This window comes from Thamnophis elegans, chromosome 4, assembly GCF_009769535.1.
Source record: "Thamnophis elegans isolate rThaEle1 chromosome 4, rThaEle1.pri, whole genome shotgun sequence".
NCBI classification, from domain to species: domain Eukaryota; kingdom Metazoa; phylum Chordata; class Lepidosauria; order Squamata; family Colubridae; genus Thamnophis; species Thamnophis elegans.
In genome coordinates, this window is record NC_045544.1 from 5,787,617 (window position 1) to 5,814,483 (window position 26,867).

The 26,867-nt window shown below is 41.2% G+C and overlaps 1 protein-coding gene across 6 annotated transcripts in view; it reads right to left on the reverse strand.

Moving 5' to 3' along the window:
- The window catches only part of DST (dystonin), a 175,041-nt gene that overhangs the window by 21,684 nt on the left and 126,490 nt on the right, over positions 1-26,867 (reverse strand). For all 6 annotated transcript variants that reach the window (XM_032216300.1, XM_032216299.1, XM_032216297.1 and 3 more), the window contains 13 exons: positions 25,493-25,699; positions 24,019-24,138; positions 18,659-18,828; positions 16,856-17,015; positions 15,639-15,833; positions 13,076-13,204; positions 10,946-11,089; positions 10,090-10,278; positions 6,839-6,968; positions 5,918-6,081; positions 4,365-4,527; positions 1,365-1,519; positions 1,153-1,227 (listed from right to left, as the gene is read on the reverse strand). In XM_032216300.1, the coding sequence (XP_032072191.1) occupies positions 1,153-1,227; positions 1,365-1,519; positions 4,365-4,527; positions 5,918-6,081; positions 6,839-6,968; positions 10,090-10,278; positions 10,946-11,089; positions 13,076-13,204; positions 15,639-15,833; positions 16,856-17,015; positions 18,659-18,828; positions 24,019-24,138; positions 25,493-25,699 (2,001 nt within the window). The remainder of the gene's footprint in view (positions 1-1,152; positions 1,228-1,364; positions 1,520-4,364; positions 4,528-5,917; positions 6,082-6,838; positions 6,969-10,089; positions 10,279-10,945; positions 11,090-13,075; positions 13,205-15,638; positions 15,834-16,855; positions 17,016-18,658; positions 18,829-24,018; positions 24,139-25,492; positions 25,700-26,867) is intronic.

The window sequence follows — 26,867 nt, forward strand, 5'->3', positions numbered from 1 at the left end:
CCCGCCAGCCGACATTGACCGACTGATGGTATCCGAAGGAGGCCCAGCCTGTGGGATCTTATCGGCCGTTGGGAGGTGTATGGCAGTAGGCGGTCTAAATGAAGCTTTGCACGCTTGCCCACTGCTTTGGTGGCCTGGTATTTTTTGGGGGAAGGGGGGTGATGAACCCTAATGTAACAGGCCTACTGTATAAACCCAATCTCTAAAATCTCACTTATTCTGAACATTCTTCCACAAAGAAAAACAAACCAACAGGGCCTTTAAACTTTTTCAAGGAGAAAACTTTTTCAATTTTAAAAAATTGGAGTTCCGGAAAGACAAAATGGCAGCCATGGTATTTTTTTTTCCTTGAGGAAAACAACCACTGCCATTTCTACTGTGTGTTGGAAAAATCACTTTCAATCCTGAGGCTGCATTTGAATGAACTCACCCCTCTTTAATTTCTCATAAACATTGACTAATGTTAATGCATCGATTTGAAAAACGTGAGATTATCGCAATATGTAATTTCAACTGAGTAACAAGAGGAATTAGGGCTGGTCACACAGTTAATCAATGTTTAGACTGGATTTGACATTTTTATCCACTTAATGAGTCAAGGGTCTGAGATAGGGAGATGTCGTTTACTAATAATATGAAAGGTAAAAGCTGCCTTTTGCAACTGACTGGTGGTGATTTTGTCAATGCCGCTGAAGCTCCAGATGTTTTGGAATTACATCCGAAGTGCCTATTACTATTGCAACTACCTTGGCTTCCTCTCGCCACAGTTGTTCTACACTTCTATAGCAGGTCTTCGTATTTTGTGATTTTGTCCAGTTCTTTCTCTTCTATCCTGCTGTCTCCATGCCTTGCAACATCCACTATCCACACTTCTTTGTCTTTCTTATTACCATTGTTAAGTGTTGTGTGGAAAAACCTTGCCTGCTTCAATTCTAAAGTCCCAGAGCATTTAACTTCTTCATTTTCTAGTACTTTTTCTATGTTGTGATTATTATCATCATTGGCTGTTAGTAAGGTTTAAAATAGGTTTTAATACTTTGAGAACATTCACAGGACCCACATAGTCTAAATCTAGTTTCATAGCCCAGATCTTCTGGTTCTTTTAGCTAGGTATAAATCAACGGATGACGTGAATGTATTTGTTAGACTTACTCTGTACTTATTTTCGCCAATCTGCTCCACCTGGAACCGCTTTGCACATTTACATTTTGCCACTTGCCGTGTCACCTGTCAATATGATAATCAGAACCACTGTATTAGATTTTCAGCCATTCTGTATCACTGGTAAACTGTACGAGTATGATGATCGTTATGCAATTCTAATGGAAAATACTCAGAATAAGAGGTGAATAGAAGAGGATTACCTCATCTTCAATTTTGTCTGCATCTGTCAGAGGTTTGTATGCATCTTTGTTTGGATGAAGTGCTGCTACAAATTCATAATAGTCAATGTAGCCATCGCCATCTCTGTCAAATATGTCTGCTACCGCACTCATTTCCAGGCGACTCGTAGGAAATTCTAAGGAAAAGAAATAATGCTAAACCTTAGAATTGCAAAGTTTTAGGAACAGATAACTTCTAGAAGCACAGAATTAAAAGAGAATTTTGCAGGCTTTCTAGTCTACTCCTCTGCTTGATGTGGGAAGGCCGAAATTAGAAGATCTGGAAAAGGTGACTATCTACTCTTTGAATGAACGTAACAAGATTTGAACAATCTTTTCGCTCAGCATTTCTTAAACTTTTGAAATCACTTCTCATTTTTAAAAATTATGGATGACCTCAAAAGAGCTTTTGTGTTATATGGGTTATATTTATCAATATTAAATATTAAAATTGATGCAATTTGTAGAACATTTACTGAATCATATAACTATAACAATATTGAACCTATTATATATATATTAACATAAAATATCTTTCACAAAAATCTCTGTTTTCAATGACAAAAAATGTGTGACCCAACAAATACGCGAACGACAAAAGCGTGCCGACAAAACCGCAGCGCTAAAACCGCGATGTCATCAACGCGCCGACAACAGCGCGCCAACAGAAGCGCGATTTAAGTTAAGGTAAGGTTTAAGTTTAGGTTTAGGGTTACAGCGCGCTTCTGTAGGCGCACTGTTGTCGGCGCAATTCAGCGCTCATTCGTCGGCGCGCTTTAGAACTCGCGGTTTTGTCACCGCGGTTTAGTCAGGCGCGCTTTTGTCGTTCGCGCATTTGTGGGTGAACCCAAAAAATGAGAGCAGTGACATTGTTTTTTAATTTTTGCAAGTATTTTCAATAGCGGGTAAATACTTTTCACTTCACAGATCTCTGAGAGGGCCTTGGGGGAACCCTCCTTGGACCATATTTTAAGAAACATCATTCTATGTCAGGAGTGTCAAACCAAAGGCCTGGGGCCGGATCCGGCCTGCAGGGTGCTTAGATCTGGCCCACTGGGCTGCCCTGGAAACAGCCAAGAACTGTCTAGAAAAGCGGGGAGCATGCTCCTCAGGCGATGACATCACTTTGGTAGACTCAGTTCTATTGGTTACTGACTCAGTTAACCCATGTATGACCGCTGTCTCCACCAACTTAGGAGAATGAAGCTGTGGAGGGCTGCATGTGGCCACACCCTCCCGAGCTATGTTTTCGCTGGCAGAAGGTTGCAGGAGGCCATTGCAGCCAAAAACGGAGTTCGAGAGCCTGTTTTCGCTGGCTCCCCAACACGAGTGACATTGAGCTGGCCATGCCCACCATGGCCATGGCGACCCCAGCCCCCCGAGGTCAAATTTATTTTATTTATTTATTTTATTTCCCTTTATTTGTATGCCGCCCTTTTCCCTGGGGGGACTCAGGGCGGCTCACAGTTCAAAAAAGGGGGGGGGGGGGAGGACAAACAATGTTCCAACATGGAGACAATACAACATATTAAAAAGAAAACACAACAGTCACGCAATTCGAGTGGGGTTAGAATCTTAACCCCAGGCCAGCTGGGACAGCCAGATCTTTAAAGCGGCGCGGAAGGATTGGAGGGTGGTGAGGGTCCGAATCTCCACGGGGAGTTCGTTCTAGAGGGTCGGAGCAGCCACCGAGAAGGCTCTCCTCCGGGTAGTTGCCAGTCTACACTGGCTGGATGATGGAATTCGGAGGAGGCCTAATCTATGCGATTGTATCGGTCTAGTGGAGGTAATCGGCAGTAGGCGGTCTCTCAAGTACCCAGGTCATGCAACCCTGATGTGGCCTTCAATGAAATTGAGTTTGACACCCCTGTTCTATGTTATCAGTTCCTCTGATGGACCATTCTTACTATTAAGGTTTGAAGGTTTGAAGGTTTTATTCAACTTGTATGCCGCCCTATTCCCGAGGGACTCATTAAAGGTGCTAGTCGTCACTTATAAAGCCCTTCATGGTATTGGACCTGGGTACTTGAGAGACCGCCTGCTGCCAATTACCTCCCAAAGACCCATTAGATCACACAGGGCTGGCCTCCTCCGGGTTCCGTCTACCAGCCAATGCCATCTGGCTACTACCCGGGGGAGGGCCTTCTCTGTGGCAGCTCCGGCCCTTTGGAACGAACTCCCCGCAGGGATTCGGACCCTCACCTCTCTCCTGGCCTTCCGAAAAGCCATTAAAACCTGGCTGTGTCGGCAGGCCTGGGGTTGATGAGTTCCCTTTCCCTCTCGATTTGTGTGTCTCTTGGTTATTTTAAATGCTTGTATTTGTAGTTTTTGTGTTTCCCTTTCCCTCCTTGGGTTTGTGCTCCGCCCTGAGTCCCGCTGGGAATAGGGCGGCATATAAATAAAACGAAACCTAAACCAAACCTAAACCTAAACATTTATCTTGATGCTTCACTGGATTGTACTAATTTAGACTCTAGTTAGTTATAGCCATTATATCGAATTGCATCTATTGGTCACTACAGAATGCAACAACATTATTTCAGATATTTGAGAAGTCCTATTAAGCCCTCTACTCTCACATTCTTTTTTTTTCCACCTACAATCTGAAGTTTTATGGTTTATGGTTTATTGGATTTATATGCCGCCCTTCTCCCAAGGACTCAGGGCGGCGTACATCATTAAAAAAAACCAACACATATTACAAAAGTTAAAAAAAATTAAACAGAATATCCCAAACAAACCCAATTAAGATTAACAATAACATTTTTTTTTTAAAAAATGATTAAAATTAACAATAATCAATAATTTATTTTGTTTTGTTCAGGCCAGGCTGGCTTGCTGGAAAAGCCAACTTTTTAGGGCGCGTTGGAAGGACCGGATGTCGGGGATTATACGAAGCTCCGGGGGCAGCTCATTCCAGAATAGCTGACACGTTCATGTGTGTCAGCTATTTTAAGGATAATGGTTTGTTTTAAAACTTACTTGAAGAGAGAATCCCATCAATAAATTCCTGCCTTGTTATCTTGCCATCCTGATCTTTATCTATTCTCCTAAAGAAGTCCATTACTCGAGATTTCTTGTGGTTCATCCATCGCATATACTTCTTCCGCCAGATATCAAAGTCAAAATTGGCAAATTCCCTCAGCTGGGAAAAAAATAATCATTAAAATGATTTAAGACATGAATTGGTTTAGGGAACCCAATATCCATGATGCTAAGATTTGGGATAGAAGTGAACATTGGTTTCCTCTGTAAAGTGAAAATCAAGATACTCCTTTCTATTTCCTGCCAAGGTCTCTGATCTTGAACTCCCAGCTGCCTTGGCTAAGGTATATGAGTCTGAAGGCTCCTTCAAACTGCAGTTCAACTACATTTGTAGATCCCAAGCTACATATCAACTTAGCATAGCAATAGCAATAGCAGTTAGACTTATATACCGCTTCATAGGGCTTTCAGCTCTCTCTAAGTGGTTTGCAGAGTCAGCATATCGCCCCCACAGTCTGGGTCCTCATTTCACCCACCTCGGAAGGATGGAAGGCTGAGTCAACCCTGAGCCGCTGAGATTAGAACCGCTGAACTGCAGATAACAGTCAGCTGAAGTGGCCTGCAGTACTGCACCCTAACCCCTGCGCCACCTCGGCTCTTAAGCATGAAGAATATGCAGAAGTTAACTTCATCTGCCATTTGAAAATAAGATTTAAAATTACTTCCAATTATTAAAAGAAAGGTAGTTAGCATTCGTCATGAATATACTCCTAATACAAATATAACTCTAAACTTTGACTAATAGAGTGGGAAACCATCATTTGAAAAGACTATTGGTGCTTGCCTTCCATTTTACCATTTGACAAACCAGTGCATGACTCTGCAGTTCCTTTGGTTCCTATTTTCGATGTAAAATGTTATTTTGATTGCTGGGAATGGAAAATGACTTGGTGCCACACAAACATCCATCCATCCAATCAATCAATCAATCAATCAATCAATCAATCAATCAATCAATCAATCATTCTTCATTTAGATTTGTGTGCCACCCATCTTGTCTAGAAGCAATACTGATCCCTACAGTTGGTAGTAACATCCCCTTTTCTTCATCATGTGTGTCATGCAGAGGTGGTATTCTACCGGTTTGGACCGGATCACCCAAACCGGTAGCAGAAATCGCGGGTGGCTCTATGGCATCCCATTTAGGCCATTTGTTTCACCAAAAGCGTATGCCCGGAAGGATCTGCGCGCTCACATTTGTGAACCAGCAGGGAAGGTAAGTGTATAACATCCCTGGGGTCATGCCCTTTCTGTTGGTACATGCAGAAGCATATTGGCGCCCTATCTTTCCATAGAGTGTACTGGGTACTCTCCAAACATTCAGAAGAGTAATTGTGCTGATGATCAAGAGGTAGCCACATACCCTCTGAGTGTCAGAGGTGATGGATGGTTGGTGCCCCCCTGCCCAAGTGGAATGCCAGTGCCACTCATGCATGAAACAGAACTTCATTTCAGGCTCTGGGGTGGCTATTTTAACTACTGTTACTAACCTCTTCTAATCGGTCTAAGGCATCATTAAGTTTCCTTCGTCTCTCCAGGGCCAGGAGCCAGACTTGTTGCCATTTGCTCAGCAAGAGGTTAATCCGTGGATTCTTTGTCTCGATTTGGGTCTGAGCGCCTGAAGGGTACATGCTTGGGATTGGGGAACGTTTTCCTGTTAAACGCAAAGTGAATTGCACGTGCATCAAAAACAGAGAATCGAAACTATATCTCTGCTGCCAATTACCTCCCAAAGACCCGTTAGATCACACAGGGTCGGCCTCCTCCGGGTTCCGTCCACCAGCCAATGCCATCTGGCTACCACCCAGGGGAGGGCCTTCTCTGTAGCAGCTCCGGCCCTTTGGAACGAACTCCCCGTGGAGATTCGGACCCTCACCTCTCTCCAGGCCTTCCGGAAAGCCATCAAAACCTGGCTGTGCCGGCAGGCCTGGGGTTGATGAGCTCCCCTCCCCTCTCGACTTGTATGGCTGTGTGATTCTTGTGTATTTTAATTACGTCTATTGTGTTTTATGTCCCCCTTTCCCCCTTTTGAGTTGTTCGCCGCCCTGAGTCCCTCCCGGAGAAGGGCGGCATACAAATAAACTAAACCTGAAACCTGAAACCTCTTAAAGCAATTTGGAAGAACAATAATCTGACATATGTGCTTGTTTGGTTGCCAATAATACTTCAGTTCTGTTCATGGAGGGGGCAGCTATGAATCTAAATAGCATGAGTCAGATACAAGAGGCCACAGGAGTACGAATGATCAACTCTTTTAAGTTTATTCTTGCCATTTTTTAAATGAGAAAAAAAAAAGAGCTTAAAACTACTCGACGCGATAAAACAATAGTGAATTCCTGCTGCAATCTATAAACAGCCAAGAAATGTTGAAATTCAATACTCTCAATGCCTCACAATAGAACATTACTTACTTCCTCCTCTTCCCTTATCCAATACAGGAATATGAGATTGGACGGGGCTAGTTTCAGCTGCTTTTCTTTTATGGGTCTTCGTAACTTTGTCTACATCAGGCTGTTTTCTGGTCATTTCTTCCATGAATGTCTGCAATTAAACAGTGATTAAGTTGACTAACAATTGCATCAAAATAACCTGAAAAATACTGAGCGAAACAACAGCTTTGGTGTAGTGGGGCTATGGGGCTTATCACATGTACATAATGCAGCTACATCACAAGCTGCTCCGACCCTCTGGAACGAACTCCCCGTGGAGATTCGGATCCTCACCACCCTCTGGAACGAACTCCCCGTGGAGATTCGTACCCTCACCACCCTCCAGGCCTTCCGCACAGCCCTTAAAACCTGGCTGTTCCGACAGGCTTGGGGCTAAAGACTTGCAGCCCCACTCCGAATGGTATGATTGTTGTGTTTTTAGCTGTGTATGGTCTTTTTGTTCTGTAACTTTGTTTGTTTTTCCCCCCTCCCTTGAATTGTGAGCTGCCCTGAGTCCCCTCAGGGAAAAGGGTGGCATACAAATAAAGTAAATTCAAATTCAAATTCAAATGGCTTTTTCAGTATTTACCTTAAATACCTTCAGTATTTACTTATATCAAAACAGGTAGTCCTTGTTTATTTATTTATTTATTTAGTTTGTATGCCGCCCACTCTCAAAGAGACTCAGGGCGGCTTACAGGTAAAAAAGGGAGGGGGGGGGGACACATACAAAAAATAAAAAAACAACATTAAAAGTTCAACAACATTCATAACTTAGGATGGGGCTGGATACATCAACAGCCCCAGGCCTGCCGGAACAGCCAGGTCTTGGCCGCTTTGCGGAAGGCTGGAAGGGTAGTAAGGGTCCGGATCTCAACAGGAAGATCGTTCCAGAGGGCCGGAGCATCTACAGAGAAGGCCCTCCCCTGGGGAGTCGCCAGCCAACATTGACCAGCAGATGGAATCCGGAAGAGGCCTAGTCGGTGCGATCTTATAGGTCTCTGGGAGGTAATTGGCAGGAGGCGGTCTCTCAGGTAGCCATGTAGGGCTTTAAAAGTAACGACTAGCACCTTGAAGCGTGGAGACCAATGGGAAGCCAGTGCAGCTCGCGGAGGATAGGTGTGACGTGGGTGTATCTAGGTACACCCACTATCGCTCGCGCGGCTGCATTCTGGACTAACTGAAGTCTTCGAACACTCTTCCAGTCCTTGAGTTACAGCTGTTTGTTTAGTGGTGGTTCAAAGTTACAAAGACACTGGGAAAAAGGGAATTATGAACCAATTGTCACACTGATGTTAGCTGCAGTGCCCCGGGTTCATGTGATCACTTTTTGCGACTTTCTGACAAGCAAAGTCAATGGGGAAGCAAGATTCACGTAACAACTGTGTTACTAATTTAACAACTGCAGTGATTCACTTAACAAATGCAGCAAGGAAAAAATCATAAAATGGGGCAAACCTCACTTAATGAGTTTCTCATTTAGCAACAAAAAAGTTCTGGCCTTAATTGTGGTCGTAAATCAAGGGCTATCTGTACTACAAACTTTCTAACCTCTGAAGTGTAACAGGACTCATTGATCTGCGGTGAGCGGATGGCAATAAAGTCGCCATCTTTCTAATTCATGTGAAAATAAAATACTTGTACAACCACCTGAATTGACAGAAAAGTAGGTTTTGTCCAATAGAGACAAACTTAAATTTCAAAAAAAGATTTTTTTAGAAATACGTTTAGGATAAACCTAATGTTTGCATGAGTCGGTTCTATTTACCAAACACTCATTTGTGTTTCTTCTTTTAGTTCCCAGAACCTAAAAATCTCCTTTGGAGGTCTGACTTGTTTAAAAAGAAACTTTCTGACTTGTTTAAAAAGAAACTTTCTGACTTGTTTAAAAAGAAACTTTCTGACTTGTTTAAAAAGAAACTGATAAGCAATTCTAATAGGGGAACAAATGAAAACTGGTATATATAGGCAGCGATGTTTTGTTGAAAAAATGAAGGAATAAGATCTCTGTTTGAAAGTATGAAATGCAAGGTTAACAATAAATATAAGTATACTTTCTGGGGAAAAATAATGCTAATGTTAACTGAATATATATTGTAGAATGAAAATGAGGCCTTTAGTTATATTAGATGAAACATTTGAGACGGTAAATATTATTTGAAGATGCAGATGTTAAAACACTTGTAACCAAACGACATGCTGTATGTGATGATGGTTCCCCCCCCCTTTTTTTGGGTCTTCCCCCCCCCCTTTTTTTTTCTTTTTCTTTTTTCTTTTTTTTTAAACCCTAGGTTATTGTGGTGTCTATTAAATATATAACAGAGAGATATGGGGTGTGTGTATGGGGGGAAACGTAGTAGGGATGCACCTGTAATCAAATGACATACTGAATGGGATGATGGGTTTTTTTTTTCTTTTTTTTTCTTTTTTTTGTGTGTGTGGGTTTTTTCTTTCTCTTTTCCCTCTGCCTTTCTTTTTCTATTGTTATGTGATTGTGTTGTCTATGTAACAAAAAAAAAATAATTATTTTTAAAAAATAATAAAAATAAAATAAAAAAGTAAAAAAAATAAAAAGAAACTTTCGGCAGACTTTGGGGGGCAGGCTACAGAGAAAAAATGCAGAGAAGAAAGGGCGGCATATAAATCCAATAAACCATAAACTTATCCTCTGTTAAAACTATTCCCCTTAGCCGAAGCAGTTTTGTTTGAAATGAAGGAAAGGCATGCTCTCTGTTTCAAGGCGCAGCATGGAACATCATGCTTGAAACAAGCACACGCGTACTCTGGATTATTTCTTTTATTTTGTGCCCAAGAGTTTTAGACCCTCAAGCTACAACCTACTGCACTGTTGAAATACTGGCTTAGTTTGCCCACTGCAAGAACAAAAGAAAAGCTTTAAAAGACTCATCTACTCCTTTCTTGCCAACGTCATTCTGAAGAACTCTTTTGTTCTCTGTGATACTCTTTGCTTTACGCACGAAAGTCATACAGTGCATCAAACAGGTACATAACATTTAAGGAATGTGTGTGTGTGTGTGTGTGTGTGTGTGTGTGTGTATGTATGTGTGTGTGTGTATGTATGTATGTGTGTGTATATATATATATATATATATATATATATATATATATATAGTCAGATATGTGAGCAATGTAGGATTTTCAGTTTTGTAAATGTCTGGCCTGCTTGAAGTGCTGAGAAAGAGCTTGAAGAGAGCACCATGTGTTTCTCTTACCTGATGCTCTGCTATGAGTGCCTTGACATCGTCAATCTCCTGGGGAATGACTTCTTTATCTTTCTCAGTCAGCGTTGTCTCTGCCCATTGCAGCCAGGACAATAATGCTTCCAGTAACTCCTGGTTAGCAATAAGGGCAGCCAGGGCCCCTGCCAATCTCTGCTGATGTTGCTTTGCCCATGCTACCACCTGAAAAAGGAGAAACAGCAATCGGTTATGATTTCCATATTATTATTATTGTTGTTGTTCATTCACGCAGCTAACCCAAAGGTTTTGCCTGACACTCCTTTCTTGCAAGAAATCTTCAGGGTAAGAAGGAATAGTAGAGCTGATGGCCAATTCCTAAGGGACCATCACTATACAACTTTTAATTACTGTTAATGGAACTTTCATGCGCCTTAGACAAGATGTTTCATTAGCTGCTCAAGAAACAAGCTCAGCTATTACTTAATATGATATCTTATGATTGATTTCTGTTGTGTCGTCAATTTAAAGCAGGGGTGAATACCACAGAGTCCTCTAAACGTCAGATTGCATTTCCTGTGCCAATTAGAGTGCAGCAATATTTGGAAATATTTGGGTTGTCCATTCCTGTTTGAAAGCTATGGTTTATCTTCAAATCCCATTTTCTAAGAGGTGGGGGAGAAACTGACGCAAATGTAAATAGATACAAGTTTCTGTTCCACTCAGTTTCTTTCTCTTAGCCATAAAAAAGTCTTAAGCAAAGTTCTAGTATACAAGACAGCATGGGGATATTAAACATCTTGCTCCCAACAGTTGAAACATGTCCACACAGCAAGGCCTTGCTAATTGCTGACTGACTGTGACCACAAAGGACGGATTGAATTGGACTGACCTCTTCAAATCTTGCTCGGATGATGGTTATCCAGTGCTTGATGGTAGTGATGGAATCTGGATGGCAGATAGCCAGGATGGCCTCTCCCATACCTGTGGCTTTACTTAGCTCAATCTTTTTTTCTTCCAGTTTCTTCATGAATTCCTAAGGCAGAAACAGTGATTTCCGTGAGATGTTGGCACCAATTCAAAGGGAAAAACTCAAGTAATTTCAGGCTTTGCTTGGCAAGGTCAAAGCAGCAAATGCTTAACTGAATCACATGACGTGCTGGCAGAATAGGAGCAGAAGGAAATAGCAGAAAAGAGCCAACATTCTCAAATAAAAGTTCTGAAATAAGAGTTGAACAGTTGCAGATACGAACCAACTGAAGTAAAAAGTCATCTAATAGCGAGGAACATATTTCAGTGTACAAAATGGCCCGTTTTCAAATTTCGAGTGGCCTCTTCTCCCCGCCGGAGTTATTTGTTTACGTGACCCGACAAATACGCGCCGACAAAACCGCGCCCGCCATCAACAAACAACATAATGGGATGCGAAAACAACGTTATAAAGTGTTCGGGTTAGGGTTATAACCTTGTTTTCGCGTCCCATTATGTTGTTTGTTGATGGCGGGCGCGGTTTCGTCGGCGCGGTTTCGTCGGGCACGCATTTGTCGGTGAACCATTTGTTTAGCCTTTCATAAAATAGTTCATTTGCATTTAATGTTAACGGTTCAAAGAATGTCAGGCTGAACGGTCGGCCCCACACATTTTCACCTCGCCAAATCTGGCCCTCCTTGTAAAAAATTTGGACACCCCTTGTTTAGGGAGAAAGGAAATCCCTCAATCCTGTCTTGGTGGTTAAAACCTTTGAGCCAAGGGGAAAGAGGGAGCATCTCTATAAGCCAGCTGGGAGATGGGAAAGGAGGCAGATCAAAAAGAATACCTGGAAGAGAAAGAAAGACTGATGGGAGGAGGTTGGAAAGGTGAAACCTGAAAACAGCTGCCTGCTTTTTTTGATGAGCTGGTTTCCAAAAGAAGCAGGGGGGGGAAAAAGCAGAGCTTGAGCTGTAATGCTCAAGAAAGCCAAAGAGAATTAGGGGACGACTGCAGCAAGATTAACCACAGTTGCACTATTGCAATATCTGAAGGACCAACTTAAGGGCAGATCATCATGGAGAAAATCTATGAAGTTTTCTAGAAGTTGACACCAACTTGAAAATCTATGAAGATTTCTAGAAGTTGACACCAACTTGAAAATCTATGAAGAAGTCTAGAAGTTGACACCAACTTGATGATAATCAATCACTCGATCAACTGCTATATAACAATTCATTGATTAACAATGAAACAGAGGACTACCTACTGGAAGTATTTTACTAAAGGACTCAATGGCCTTTTGTTGGGAATGCTGAGGTAGTAGAATCCTGTAATGGGCAGGGAGTTGGAATGAACCAATGGCCCCTTCCAAGCTTTACTTTATCTATAAGAATGATGAAGCGCACTGCTGTCTAATAACGGTTCCACCACAAATGCGCGAATGACAAAAGCTCACCTGACTAAACCGCGGTGACAAAACCGTGGTGACAAAACCGCACGACGAAGGAGCCCTGAAGTGCGCCTACAACAGCGCGCCGACAGAAGCACGCTGTAACCTAACCCAAAACCTCACCCTAAACCTCACCCTAAACCTCACCCTAAAGCTAACCCTAAACCTAACCCTAAACCTAACCCTAAACCTAACCCTAAACCTTACCTTAAATCACGCTTCTGTCAGCGCGCTGTTGTCGGCGCGCTGTTGTCAACGCGCTTTTGACATCGCAGTTTTAGCACCGCGGTTTTGTCGGCACGCTTATGTCATTCGCGCTTTTGTCGGGTCACGATAATAACACACCTCCATTAAGTCACTAAGGACATGTGACGTCACACTGAGGTTATGCCAGTTGAATTAAAGTTTACAGTATTATCAAAAGTATCGGTTAAATAAACAGAGGATTTCAGTCTATAGCAACTCCTCTGCTTAATAAGACCTCATTTCTAGGACAGAAAACATATTTTCTTTGTTAGCTATACATAAGCCCGGAGTGCTTTCATTGTACTGTCACATTTCTATAAATCTAATTTTGGGAAGTGGCCCCGTTATGTAACTCACTCTGTGCTGATCTATTAGCATACGCAGAGCCTCTTCATCATCTGGTAGGATCCCGTGGAAACGCAGGGTCTGCTCAGCTTCAGCCAGCCATTCCAGAAGCACGTGAACAACTGAGTGGAATTCCTCTGCCTGCACAAATGGAGAGATGTGTGATTGTGTGTTAAGAAAAGACAGAACAAATATGTTTGAAAACAATGGGCCCAGAATGGCAATTGATCATCATTCAGCAAAGAAGTCACATTAACTTTCAAGTAAGAAAAACCCCTTGCTATCCAAGGCTATCAAGCCATTTTTGAAGAAAAAAAAACATGAAGAAAGCCCAATAAACTGTTTATGAGTGCTTTTAAAGGTAAGATTTATGCCACACGTGAAAGTTGTATGAGCAATTTGCTATCCTGCCTATAGATTACAAAAACAATGTTTACGTCTATGAGCTGGAGCCGTACTAATGAACATCAGAACGTCAACATGAGGGAGGAAAGGGGGAACTTAATTAAAGCTGTGTATAAATCCAAGTTTCTTTCTGAGAGTTGAAAGCAACACTACCACTGGGATGGTAAGTTCTGATGACAGAGTTCCCTTTTTCCTTTCACTTAGGCACTGTACAAAAGCCTTCGTTTTTCAAATTATAATAAGGCTTATAATAAAGTCCTGAACAAACAAGGAAAATCGGGTCTTCTCAAACATGCACATAAAGATAGTTCTTGACTTACAACCAATTGTTTATCAAGTGTTTGAATGTTTGAATGTTTATTTCATTTATATGCCGCCCTTTTCCCCCGAAGGGGGACTCAGGGCGGCTCACAACTCAAACCAGGGAAAGGGGGATACAGACAAATTAACAACAACACAAAAACAATACATGATTTAAAAACACACAACAATCATACCATTTGAGGCGGGGGCAACGGTTCTTTAGCCCCAGGCCTGTCGGAACAGCCAGGTTTTAAGGGCTTTGCGGAAGGCCTGGAGGGTGGTGAGGGTGCGAATCTCCACGGGGAGCTCGTTCCAGAGGGTCGGAGCAGCCACAGAGAAGGCTCTCCTCTGGGTAGTCGCCAGTCGACACTGGCCGGCAGATGGAATTCGGAGGAGGCCTAGTCTGTGGGATCTAATCGGTCTGGTGGAGGTAATTGGCAGCAGGCGGTCTCTCAAGTTTGAATCTCTGATGGACACCCCCCCCCCAAGGCTATTTACGACTCACGTTCTGATGAGGGGCAACCCTCCCTCTGTGGTTACATGATTGCATTTTGGAGTGCCCAGCAACCCATCCACATATATAGCCATCTGCAGCATCCCAAAAATCACATGATTGCAATTTATAACATTTTTTTTTGCCAGAAACCAGTATTTAATTCTAGTTTCTGCCAAAAAGCGCTTAACAATCTGCAATGATTCACTTAATGACTGTTGCAAAAAAAGGTTGTAGAATCAAGGGGGGGGAGGTGTCACGTATTGATCAGCATACTGACTGGCATTACTTTCAACAGTAATTTCAGGCTCAATTATGGTTGTAAATCAAGGACTACCTATACACTTTGGAGCAAGTGGTGGAGATATTTAATAGTTATCATTTAAATCTACCGTGTTTCCCCGAAAACAAGACAGGGTCTTGGCCTTCTATTCGGGGAGGTCTTATTATTTTTGAGATGCAAGAGGCAGCGAGCGTGGTCATCTCATGGCTGCTTCTGTGTTACAATATTTTGGGGGAGGGCTTATTTTAGCGCCTGCGCTCAAAAGCCCGATTGGGCTTATTATCCGGGGAGGTCTTATTTTCAGGGAACCTGTCTGTCTGTCTGTCTGTCTGTCTGTCTGTCTATCTATCTATCTATCTATCTATCTATCTATCTATCTATCATCTATCTATCTATCTATCTATCATCTATCTATCTATCTATCTATTCATCATCTATCTATCTATCATCTATCTACGTATCTATCTATCATCTATCATCTATCTATCTATCTATCATCTATCTATCTATCTATCTATCTATCTATCTATCTATCTATCATCTATCTATCTATCATCTATCATCTATCTATCTATCTATCTATCTATCTATCTATCTATCTATCTATCTATCAATCTATCAATCTACCTACCTACCTACCTACCTACCTACCTACCTACCTACCTACCTACCTACCTACCTACCTACCTATCTATCTATCTATCTATCTATCTATCTATCTATCTATCTATCTATCATCTTATCTATCATCATATAATTATCGTTATATATAAATGGGGTGTACTTGGGAACCAGAAATATTGCTAAAAATTCAATTTGTTCTGTACAAGTAAATCTGCTCCTTTTGTACAGGCTGTTTTTGGTTCCAAACTTTTCCAGACAGTTTGAACAAGAAAAAAATCTGGAAAATCAGAGCATTTGCAGACCATTACATGGGATAACGTATGAATCTGCCCGCAAGCCCTCGTTCATTCAGTTAGTCTGTTTAAAAGGTTAAGAACAAATCTCCTGCCTTGATATCACATATGGATCACATAATTATGATTCCTGACATAGATGGAATGTAGTGCAATGCATTTGCTTCTACTCACCTGATGAAGGGCTTGTTCCAGTCGAGTTTGCTTGGAGACAGAGAGCGTACACACAGTCTCCCATCGAGTACCAAGCTCCTGCATTTGAACCTTAACCCAAGAGGAATCATCACGGCTACCTTCTATCAGCTCTCGAGCAGAGCGTTTCAGGGCCTGAACACTACTGGTCCTTTTCCCCAGTTCCTTTTGGAAGCCCTGAGCAAAGGAAATTAAAAAAATGACTCTCTATTAAACACTGTTAAGCTTCTTTATGACTCACATGCAATGTGACTTTTTTTTTCAATATAAAAAACCCGCTTGATCACGGCCAGTTTTTAAAATTGTAAATTGCATTTTTAATTTTTTTTAAAAAGAAATTGGGCTAAATACTTCCGTTTCAAAATTTTATTAAAGTCTTGTATTCTATCTTTTGCACTTATCCTTTACATTTTCTAATGCCAGTTTATTTCTTCTTGCTTTGCTCTTAATCAGTAGCATTCTACAATAAAAGCCAGAATGGATACATTCAAACCTCACTTAGAAAATGGGTTCTTCTAATGGGAATGTTTTTAGGCGCTCCCTAGTCTGCAGGACCATTGAGAGGTGGAAATGTTTGTTGGTTCATTAAATGAAGTCTACTATGCTACTGCAATCTAATGTAATTTACCCATTAATATGGCTTGCTGAAACCAACTAAATCCTTTGATTTATTAAACTATTTTTCAACCAAATATAATTAGACAATTCAGGATCCAAAGGCAATGCTAATCTACATCAGACACTTTTAATTTAGTTTAAATTATCATATCAAGAAGGATAAGGGACACGCGCTCTGTGAATTGGAAATAAGCTAGGCCAAATCCCAACACAGTAAAACCATGATTATTTATGATTTCAAAAATAAAACTTCCTTATATTATTTGAGGTCAGGAGAATACTGCCTTACCCACAGGTAATTCACAAGTTGCAAGCTGCAAACATCTTGAAATAATCAGTTAAAATAACTTAGTTTAATAAAGTAACACAGATTCCAAAACAAATGTTCAAGCCAACGAAATCCCCCCAGTTTTTCCTAAGATTTTTCCCCCAGAAAACCTGTAATGTAGGGGTTTTTGATTTAGTAAATAGTTTCACAAGGCTTTCTTACAATTTATAAATTGATATCAGTCCCCCAATCAAAACAATTTGTAGAGCCAGACTTAAAAAGAATACAAACGTTACTGTAATATGGTCATTACTTTGTGACTATCGATTAAATTCATCACTAAATCAATGTCTCCGTGCACGGGCTGATCTTCGGCCAGCTGTGGTTCCACTTTGTAAAGCCAATCTATGAGAGCCTGAAGGGCATCAGTAAATTGCCCAGAAAACAGGAGAGCTTCTTCCAGTTTGTTTTGCCTGAAGAAGGAACATAAATAAAGCAAAGATTTAAATAAGCCGTTTTGTGTACATTCATTAGGAAAAACGCTATATAAATAATGGAAAAAACAAAAAATTGATTTGTTTTAATAAAATGGAAGAAAAGATAAAAAGTTTAAAAAAAAATTGTTATCAGTAGCCATAGCCAACTAAAACTGCTCCTTTGTTGCAGCAGTAGTACAGGGGGAAGTATTTATGTATTGCTTCCTGTTATGGCCCGGCGGGAGCCGGAGGAGCTGCTGCCAGACTCTGACAGTGAGGGGTCTTATGAGTCGGCCCTGGAGGAGGTGGAGGACTCTGGACAGGGTACCGACTCCGAGCAGGGCGAGGAGAGACTGGTTGGCCACCAGGTGGCACCGGAGCCTTGGATAAGAGGGAGTGATCCGGAAAACACTTGTGAGTTCTTTCGGGATGCACGCTGTCGAAGGGCTACTTGGCGGCAAGAACAACTGCGTAATTATACGAGATGATTACGCTCAGCTGATGCTTATTAACATCCTCTCCTGATTATAAAAGAGACTGCTTGTGCCACGTCCTTTTGCAGAAGTCAACGCTTGGACTAAAGAGAAACGAACTTGGCAGGCTGGATTGCTGCCAGAGTTTGTCTGAATTGCTGCCAAGATTTGTCGGACTTGCTGCCAAGGTCCTTATCTGTTTGTTTACTTGGCTTTCAGCCACCAAGAGTCTGGACTTGCTATTAAAGGACATTCTCATTAAGCATGTCTCGGCTTTCGTTACTTGACGGAGGAGGGGGTCATAACAGATTTCTATATTTTTTTACATTATTTTTTATTTATTTGTGGTTCCTATGGAATTTGTTGTGTGTTGTTTGGAGTCACTTCTGATGAGATGGGTGGCTAAAAAATTTGAATGACTGATAAATAAGCAATCCAGAATTTGAGATTGCAAAGCAGTTGCTGCAGTTTTCCACCTAAGTTTTTCTCTGAATAAAGTTAATATTTCTGTTAGCATGACAGCCCTACAGCCTTCTTCCTACACAATCCCCTACTCATCCATCTTCAGGGAGGCTACATGCCCTTCCAATGCCCCAACCCCAACCTTCCCTCAACTTTGACAAACTGTTATATTTGTTTTCGGATGGATGAAAACAACACTGAGATGCTGGTGTTTAGGTATGTTTGCCAAATTAGTTTCAGGAGAATAGTATAGCTATCAGGACAAAACTCATTCCTCTAGGAAAGCAAGATCATCACAGCCAGGCCTAACAGATGCGGAAAGAAGAAAAAGGTGCCCATTTGCAGCCATCTTCTTCCCACTGTTAAGCTACAGATCCCAATGTCATTCCAGAGAAATTGGTTGAGAAGGAACAGATCTCATTTCATCACATCGATAAAAACAAACCATACGCTTATCCTACAGCTGCATGAGATTTAAGCAGTTTTATTTAAACATTTCAAAGGCTGCCATGTGCAGCCAAGAACTCCATCCTGAGCTCAGAGTGGCCTCTTGTAAGTTTAGGCTAACCAAGGTCAGATATTGACAATAAACTAAGAAGAAAAGGCAATGGCATGATTTAAAAAAAAGGAAAACAGAGGCCTTTCCACTTAGTCGTGTGTTTTATGGGCCATCTTTGAAATAGGATGCACAGCTTTAAGTCCTACCTTTCTACAGATTTTCCACAGACCGTATCCCATTTGTCTCTGAGCTCGCTCAACATATCATCCAATTTCAGGGTGTCGTCAGCGAGGGAAGTTTTTTCTTTCAAGGAGCGTCCACTTCTGTTTGTAGTGTCATACACAGAATGTTTGGATCCAAGAGATTTTTGGAAATCCTGTGCAAAAAGTAAGAATAGGAAAATCTGTCACGGGAAACAAGCAGGGCATGTAAACTATAGGACAAAACTTATTTTGTGCCGCTTGGGTTAAATCACAATGGCTACAAATTTGAGGCAAGCGGCATTTAGGGAAGAAGACTCGTAAAATGTCGCCGAGATAGCAAGAAACCTCAACCATTTAGTTTGCAACAACGAAATTAAAACAATAGCAAACCAACTGAATTTAACTGGGCGATAAAAGATGTAATCTAATAAAAAAAATGGCAGAAGAACAAAGCTCTTCAGTATGGTGCTAACAGCTCATCAATTTGGGATTAACGTAAACAAAACTATTACTATTATTTTTTAATTTAAATGTATCAGAATTGTGTGAGCGCCAAACGCTGTCTGGTTTAGTTGACTTCTGAAGGTGAGAACTGTTTTCCATTTCTTTGCCGTTAAAAAAATAAGAGAACAGTTCTTATGATTGTAGGCATTCTCCATGTGGCTAAAGAAACCTTGAACAATTTACCGCAGTGGAGAGCGCTATCAATCTCTTCATGTAGGCTTTCAGAAACAAAACAATAGTCAAATCAAATGGTGAGCTATAAGTTTAAGGCTTTTGTAAAGATCACCTTCAATGACTAAGTGAATTAAAGTATATTTAAATTGCATGTGCTTGATTTTAATAACCCTTGATCATCCAACACTTTAAACCTCAAAGACCCTTTTATGCAGTAAATCTCAAAAGAGTTATCTGATGCAAGTCTTTGATCAAAGAGCTTTTGTCGAGGAACCCCTAAAAGTGTACTACGTCTTCGCAGAACAAGCAGAAGAAGAAAAAAAGAGAACAGTTAACTGTGTATTCTAGAGTGCTTATCTTAGCCAGTGCAATTATAAATCTGAATTAATTTATACTCTAGGAGAAATAAAATTTAGAATACATTTCTTGTACGTAAATATGAATTTGCTCTCCATCTCTCTATATTATACATGATTCATATTTCAATTTTATGATTTTGAATTGCTTCTTGTCCAGTTTGAAATTAAAAATAGCAACTTTTAAACTATTCCCATTTTCCCTGAAAATGTTTCAGGAAAACATCTTGTACAGACATGTAGGCAAAAGTATATTGTTAATTGCTAAAGCATTTATAAATATTATATCATTTTAAAAAAATCCTGGGATATGGACTGCATGAACAATACTTTCTGTTATTTTACATTTAAATATATCAGCGGAGACAAAAAATGATAAGAAAGCAATGAATGTGCCTAATTTTGGCACAAATATGAGACAGACATCTTTTTAAAACTTTTGGTTTCTTTCTACTTTTGGCTAAGGAAAGTTTCATGGAATCAATCCAAGTAATTCTGGGTATTACACATAACCTGCTTTTATATCCTTGATGCAAGATTCTAAAACCACTGAAACCGTGGTTTTGTGGTTTACATCATAATGCAAAGTTTCAAGGAAACAGAAGATTACAGCAATATAAACAGACCACAGGCAAATAATTGGATAAACAGGTTTGCTAGGATTGTGAATGCGACTTTATTATTTATTCCTGCACTGGGAATGAGACGTTTATCTTTTAAAACTAAATTAATTGTGCTAGTAAAAAATGCACATATTGTAAAATTCTCTTGAATTCTCTTCTATGGGCTGATTTAAAATGATCTGAGCTGACAACTTCAGATCCTACTGAATATATAGTATTATAGACTCCCTTAATCCTGCAAAATACTTCAGGCTATCTAGATAACTGATTCAAAACATACTGCTTGAGAGACCGCCTACTGCCAATTACCTCCACTAGGCCAATAAGATCCCATAGATTAGGCCTCCTCCGAATTCCATCAGCCGGCCAATGTCGACTGGCAACTACCCGGAGGAGAGCCTTCTCGGTGGCTGCTCCAACCCTTTGGAACGAACTCCCCGTGGAGATTCGTACCCTCACCACCCTCCAGACCTTCCGCGTAGCCCTTAAAACCTGGCTGTCCCGACAGGCCTGGGGCTAAAGACTTTAACTGTTGTGCTTTTTTAACGATGTATTGTCTTCATGTTTGTAACTTGTTTGTCTTTCCCTCCCCCTGAATTGTGAGCCGCCGTGAGTCCCCTCAGGGAAAAGGGCGGTATACAAATAAAGTATCTATCTATCTATCTATCTGCTACTCCCCTCACATAATCATAACTTCTTTTCATTCCCAAGAGCCGTGCAGAAGAGCCTTCACTGCTCTTCAGAAAAGTACAGATAGTCCTCAACTTACAAAAATGCATTTAGTCACAATGGCACTAAAAAGTGACCTACGACCATTTTTCAGTTACGACCTTTGAAGCATCCCCATAATCACGTGATCAAAAGTCAGATGCTTGGCAACTGGTTCATACGTACTTATGACTGTTGCTGTATCCCAAGGCCACATGATCAACTTTTGTGACCTTCTGACAAGCAAAGTCCATGGGGAAGCGAGAGTCACTTAACAACTGTGTTACTAACTTAACAACTGCAATGATTCACTCAACGACTGTGGCAAGAAAGGTCATAAAATGGAGCAAAACCCATTTAACAACTCCGAAATTTTGAGCCCAATTGTGGTCCTAAGTTGAGGACTACCTGTAACAGGGAAGGAGCCATCCTTATCTTTAGGGGCAAACTGTTTGGAAAGAACGTGACCCGACAAAAAGGGCGAACGTCAAAACCGCGCCCGACTAAACCGCGTCGCTGACGTCATCAATGCGGCGACAACAGCCAGCGCGGAGAAAGAAGGGCGCTTTACAATAGTGTGTCGAAAGAAAGCCGATTTAACTTAAAGTAAGGGTTAGGTTTAGGATTAGGTTTAGGGTTAGGTTAAGGGTTAGGTTTCGGGTTAGGGGTTAAGTTTAGGTTTAGGGTTACTTTTACAGCGCGCTTCTGTCTCCGCGTTGTTGTCGCCCTGTTGATGACGTCAGCAACGCGGTTTAGTCGGGCGCGGTTTTGTCGTTCACCCTTTTGTTGGTGAACCTGGAAAGAAGAGGCCACCACTGAGATGGCTTTGAGGCCCCTAAAATTCACACTCTGTTGGAAAGGAACTCATACCATGCTTTCCCTCCAATAGGAGAAGGTTCCAGCAGGTGAGGCAGTCTCAAAGTTATCCAGATACTACACAGGGTTTTAAAGGTATCAACCAGAACCTTTAATTGCATTCAGAAGCCAAATGGCAACCCGTGCAGCTCCTACTGTAGATGTTATCACGTGTGCAGATGCACTTGGGACAACTAGTAATTAGGACACTGCATTTTGATTCAGCTGTGGCTTCCAGAGCTACAGCCGGTTCAAAATGCTATACAGGTAGTCCTCGAATTACGACCGCAACATTTCTGTTGTTAAGTGAGATGTTTGTTAAGCAAGTTTCGCCCCATTTTACGACCTTGCTTGCTACAATTGTTGAGTGAATCGTTGCAATTGATAAGTTGGTAAGCTGGTTGTAGAGTGAATCTGGCTTCCCCATTGGCTTTGCTTGTCAAAAGTTTGCAAAAAGTGATCACGTGACCTTGGGACACATCAACAATCATAAGTGTTCTGCCCCGGGGCAATGAGGTTCTGTTCGGGCAGCCAGTTAACTCCACGCTTAGGAATATCTTTCAGATCATGTTTATTATCAGGCATCCTTAATAGCAAAGCTTACAGTTCAGTGCTAAGATTCTTCTGACTTTCCATGATCTGTCCCATCACGTAGTGTAAAAAGACATTAATTCCTCTAACCCATGCTGCTGGTGCAAAGCTGCTTCTGGTACACCAAGGCTATTCACAGAATCACCCCTAATAAATCACTTTTCCCGGGCAGAGTACCCCGCTGCCCAATCAGGGAACACAGATGTGGTCACATGTTATGGAACTACAATTCCCACAAAGGCTGTTCTGCCTGCATTTCCCATGAGGCAGTTTCTTAAAGGAGACAGTTCTTAATTCCTACACTAGCTATATACTGCTGGGGCAGCACAATAAGTATGAACCAGTTGCCAAGCATCTGAATTTTGATCACATGACCATGGGAACGCTTTGAAGGTCGTAACTGTGAAAATCGGTCGTTTTGTCATTTTGAACGGTCATTAAATGCACCGTTGTAAGTCCAAGGCTATCTGTATAGAGCAGATTGTAACAATCCAATTGTACATTTCCTCCCTCTCCTTTTCATGTTCATAACTCTGGTCCATAGAAGAACTGTTACAGAGGGGCAATAGATTTTCATGGAATCACATGGGCCGAGGAAAGAAGCCCCTCATCTTTCCATCCCAGAATAACAACTGTGTTCTGAATCATTAAGCCTTTCACAACTTGATGCCCCTGGAAGTGTGATGGCTATACCACCTGGAACCACTAACCAGAATGCCCACTACACAAAATTGTATTTTGGATACATAATCCAATAGTTGGATTATTGTTAAGGTACAAGACTTTACTTCCTATGGATGAGAAGATGAGATTTCTAATCCTTATTCTGACAGGAAAGCAACACAGCAGATTCCTCAGAGAGGTTTCTAAAAGCATCAAGATGAAATTCTATCACGGCATTGAGAGCTAAGATTATGCAAGTATAAACCAAAGTTTGAAGTCAGGCATACGCAAATCTAAGTACTGGTTGGTTTCTTAGTCAGCCAGGTATTTATACTGTATTTAGCACTTAATCAACTTATCTTTGTTATAGTAACAATTATCATTCACATTATGTCCTTTTCCAGAAAGCTATGGAGAAAAATATTCATATTTTTGAAATGGTGTGGGGATGGAGAGAATTTTACTAAAGCAATTAAAACTTTTATCAAAATTCTGAACAACAATGGTTGAATTTAAAGAGGATCCCCACAATATTAAAACAATTAAAAGGAAAAATATCAATTAACCTCTTGTGAATCCTATTGTCAAACTAAGCTGACTGCATACAGAAATGGATAGCATCGAGTTCAGATTGGGTAACTCATTGGCTCCAATACCGTTTAATATGATCCTTCATTATCATATATGGGTCCCTTCCACAAAAATAGAGCTTTCTACAGAGAAGCCTTCCAATTTCTATTTCTTTTATTGGCTGGAAAGCAGCCAATGAATTTGAGAGCAGCAAATATTCCAACTGGGTCAACAATGAATCGCTCTCCTCCTGCTCATTACCTCATCATGCCTTCCCAACAGATCAGACAGCCTCTACATTCCATTATTAGTGACTCACCTTATGCTGGGCAAGCTGCATTTTAATTTTGTCTGGATCGTTTGCAATTTCCAATTCCGCATCCAAAGTCCTTTCTGAATCATCCAACCATTCAGTAAGTTTGATCCAAGCTTCATGGAACTGCAGAGAAATAAGAGGCTTGCTTGTGTTTTTTTCCAGTGATAAGATTATTAATAAACATTTAGTCTCGAGATATTAAATATGAAAAATAATCAAAACCAAGGACTTAAAAATGGGACCGCACAATATATTGAAAACAACGGCTCGTTTTTCTTCAAGCAGCCTTTTTAATTTGCAAAATTATTTCACAATACATATTTGTTCTTGCTTACTCTAATTCTTCCAGTAAGGCTGATATAATGCCAGTGTCACTGATGGATAATTAATGCTTTTAATGATGCACGAATGCATATGAATAAATCTTGCTATCTCTAATGTGAATTTGAAAAGTATTTTCAACTACTATTTCATTGAGTTGAATGCACAGATGATAATGTCAGGCCTCAGGTAAAGTCAGCGGTACAATGAGTCGTAGAATCAGAGAGCTGGAAATGATAGTTTAAACCAAGTAATTCTGCCAGTATCTCTTCAGCTATCATATGAACAGATTGATAAAGACAGACCACTGTTTATCTAGTTTGGGCTTAGGGGAAAATGAAAAGGAAAAAGAAGGGCCTTCTAGTTATTCAATATCTTTCAGAGAAGCTGTGCATGTGCCTTCTGGTCAGAAAATGGGAGGTGATGGCAGAAACCTGTTAATTATATGGGAATATGCCTATCTGCAAAAACAACAGCAACAAAACAAGAAAAATAGCAATAGCAATAGCAGTTAGACTTATATACCACTTCATAGGGCTTTCAGCTCTCTCTAAGCGGTTTACAGCATATCAGTAGTCAGCATATCGCCCCCACAGTCTGGGTCCTCATTTCACCCACCTCGGAAGGATGGAAGGTTGAGTCAACCTTGAGCCGGTGAGATTAGAACCGCTGAATTGCAGATAGCAGTCAGCTGAAGTGGCCTGCAGTACTGCACCCTAACCACTGCGCCACCCTAAGGAATGTTTTTTTCATAATTGCTCCATCATTTGCCCGCAGTTACTAATATTTCTCAAAAACAGTTATCCCTATCAATTTCACTACACGAAGACATTTCTACTTATCTCTTTAAAAATAACCCAACTGACCATTAATGAAACACTTGAATTTTGTCTGATTGTTGCGGCCATCCATGCCTTAGCTCCCCTTACATGCATTCATCAGAAACCATGCAGAATTAGCACTACCTCCCTCCCTTCCCTTTCAGGCTCTCGTGGAGGTTAGAATTAAAAATCTCAGCGTAACAATTTAAACCTCATTTCAGATTACGAACAAGTTGAGAAAGCTAGTTAAGTTTACATACATAATCCCGGGGACAAAGTTGTGCGTTGATTTGAGATATGGACTTTAAAACTGAGATGGCGCACTGCCGTGTTACCTGTTTGGCCCGCTTCCTTGCGTCATCCAAGGCTCTTCCCCTTTCGACTAAACGCTGGACCACTTTTTCCCACCTGCCTTGGACACTAATGAGGAGATTCTTAATGAGGACCACATCCTGTTTCTGGCTGAAGTACTTCAAATGAGTTCCAGTTTTGTCCAGCTGGATAACCTGGTCGCGATGAGCATTTACTTCATTGGCAAAGACCTTCCAAAGGAAAAAAGGTAACACTGAAATTTGAAAAAATATCTAGAAAGGTAAAGCTGCCTATGGTATTGGCCAGTGGTGGGTTTCAAAAATTTTTCGAACCTATTCTGTGGGTGTGGCCTCCTTTTGGGGAGTGGCTTGCTGGCCATGTGACCTGTGGGAGTGGCTTGCCGGCCATGTGTTCTCTCTCTCTCTCTCTCTCTCCTTCCTTTTGTTTCTCTGTCCCTTTTTCCTTTTTTATTTCATCTCTCTCTCACTTTTTCTTCCTTTTCTTTTTTTCTTTCTTTCTTTCTTCCTTTCTTTCTCTTTCTCTCTCTGTGTGAGTCTGTGTGTGTGTGTTTGTGTGTTTGTGTGGTGGGCTTCAAAAAAATTTCGAACCTATTCTGTGGGTGTGGCCTCCTTTTTGGGAGTGGCTTGCTGGCCACGTGACCTGGTGGGAGTGGCTTGCCGGCCATGTTCTCTCTCTCTCTCTCTCTCCTTCCTTTTGTTTCTCTGTCCCTTTTTCCTTTTTTATTTCATATCTCTCTCACTTTTTCTTCCTTTTCTTTCTTTCTTTCTTTCTTTCTTTCTTTCTTTCTTCCTTTCTTTCTCTTTCTCTCTCTGTGTGAGTCTCTCTGTGTCTGTGTGTGGTGGGCTTCAAAAATTTTTGGAATCTCTTCTGTAGGTGTGGCCTGCTTTCCGGGTTCACTGGTGGAACCTCTTCTAACCGGTTCGGTAGATTTGACGAACCGGTTCTACCAAATAGGTGCGAACTGGTAGGAACCCACCTCTGGTATGGGCAGAGAAAATGGATACTTGAGAGACCGCCTTCTGCCAATTACCTCCCTGCGACCAATTAGATCTCACAGATTGGGCCTCCTCCGTATTCCATCGTACCCTCACCACCGTCCAGGCCTTCCGCACAGCCCTCAAGAACTGGCTAGCCCGTCAGGCCTGGGGATAAGGATAGCCGCCCCTCCCGAATGATGAATGTATGTTGCTTATTACTTTTATTATATGTGTCTACGTCATTGTTTGTGTTCCCCCTCCCTGATTTTATGTGAGCCGCCCTGAGTCCCCTCAGGGAAAAGGGCGGCCTACAAATGTTAATAAACATCTCAAACATCTCAAACATGATGTTACTTAAACCAATCTTCAGAAGCTATATGTTGCTGAGCTAACTTATGTA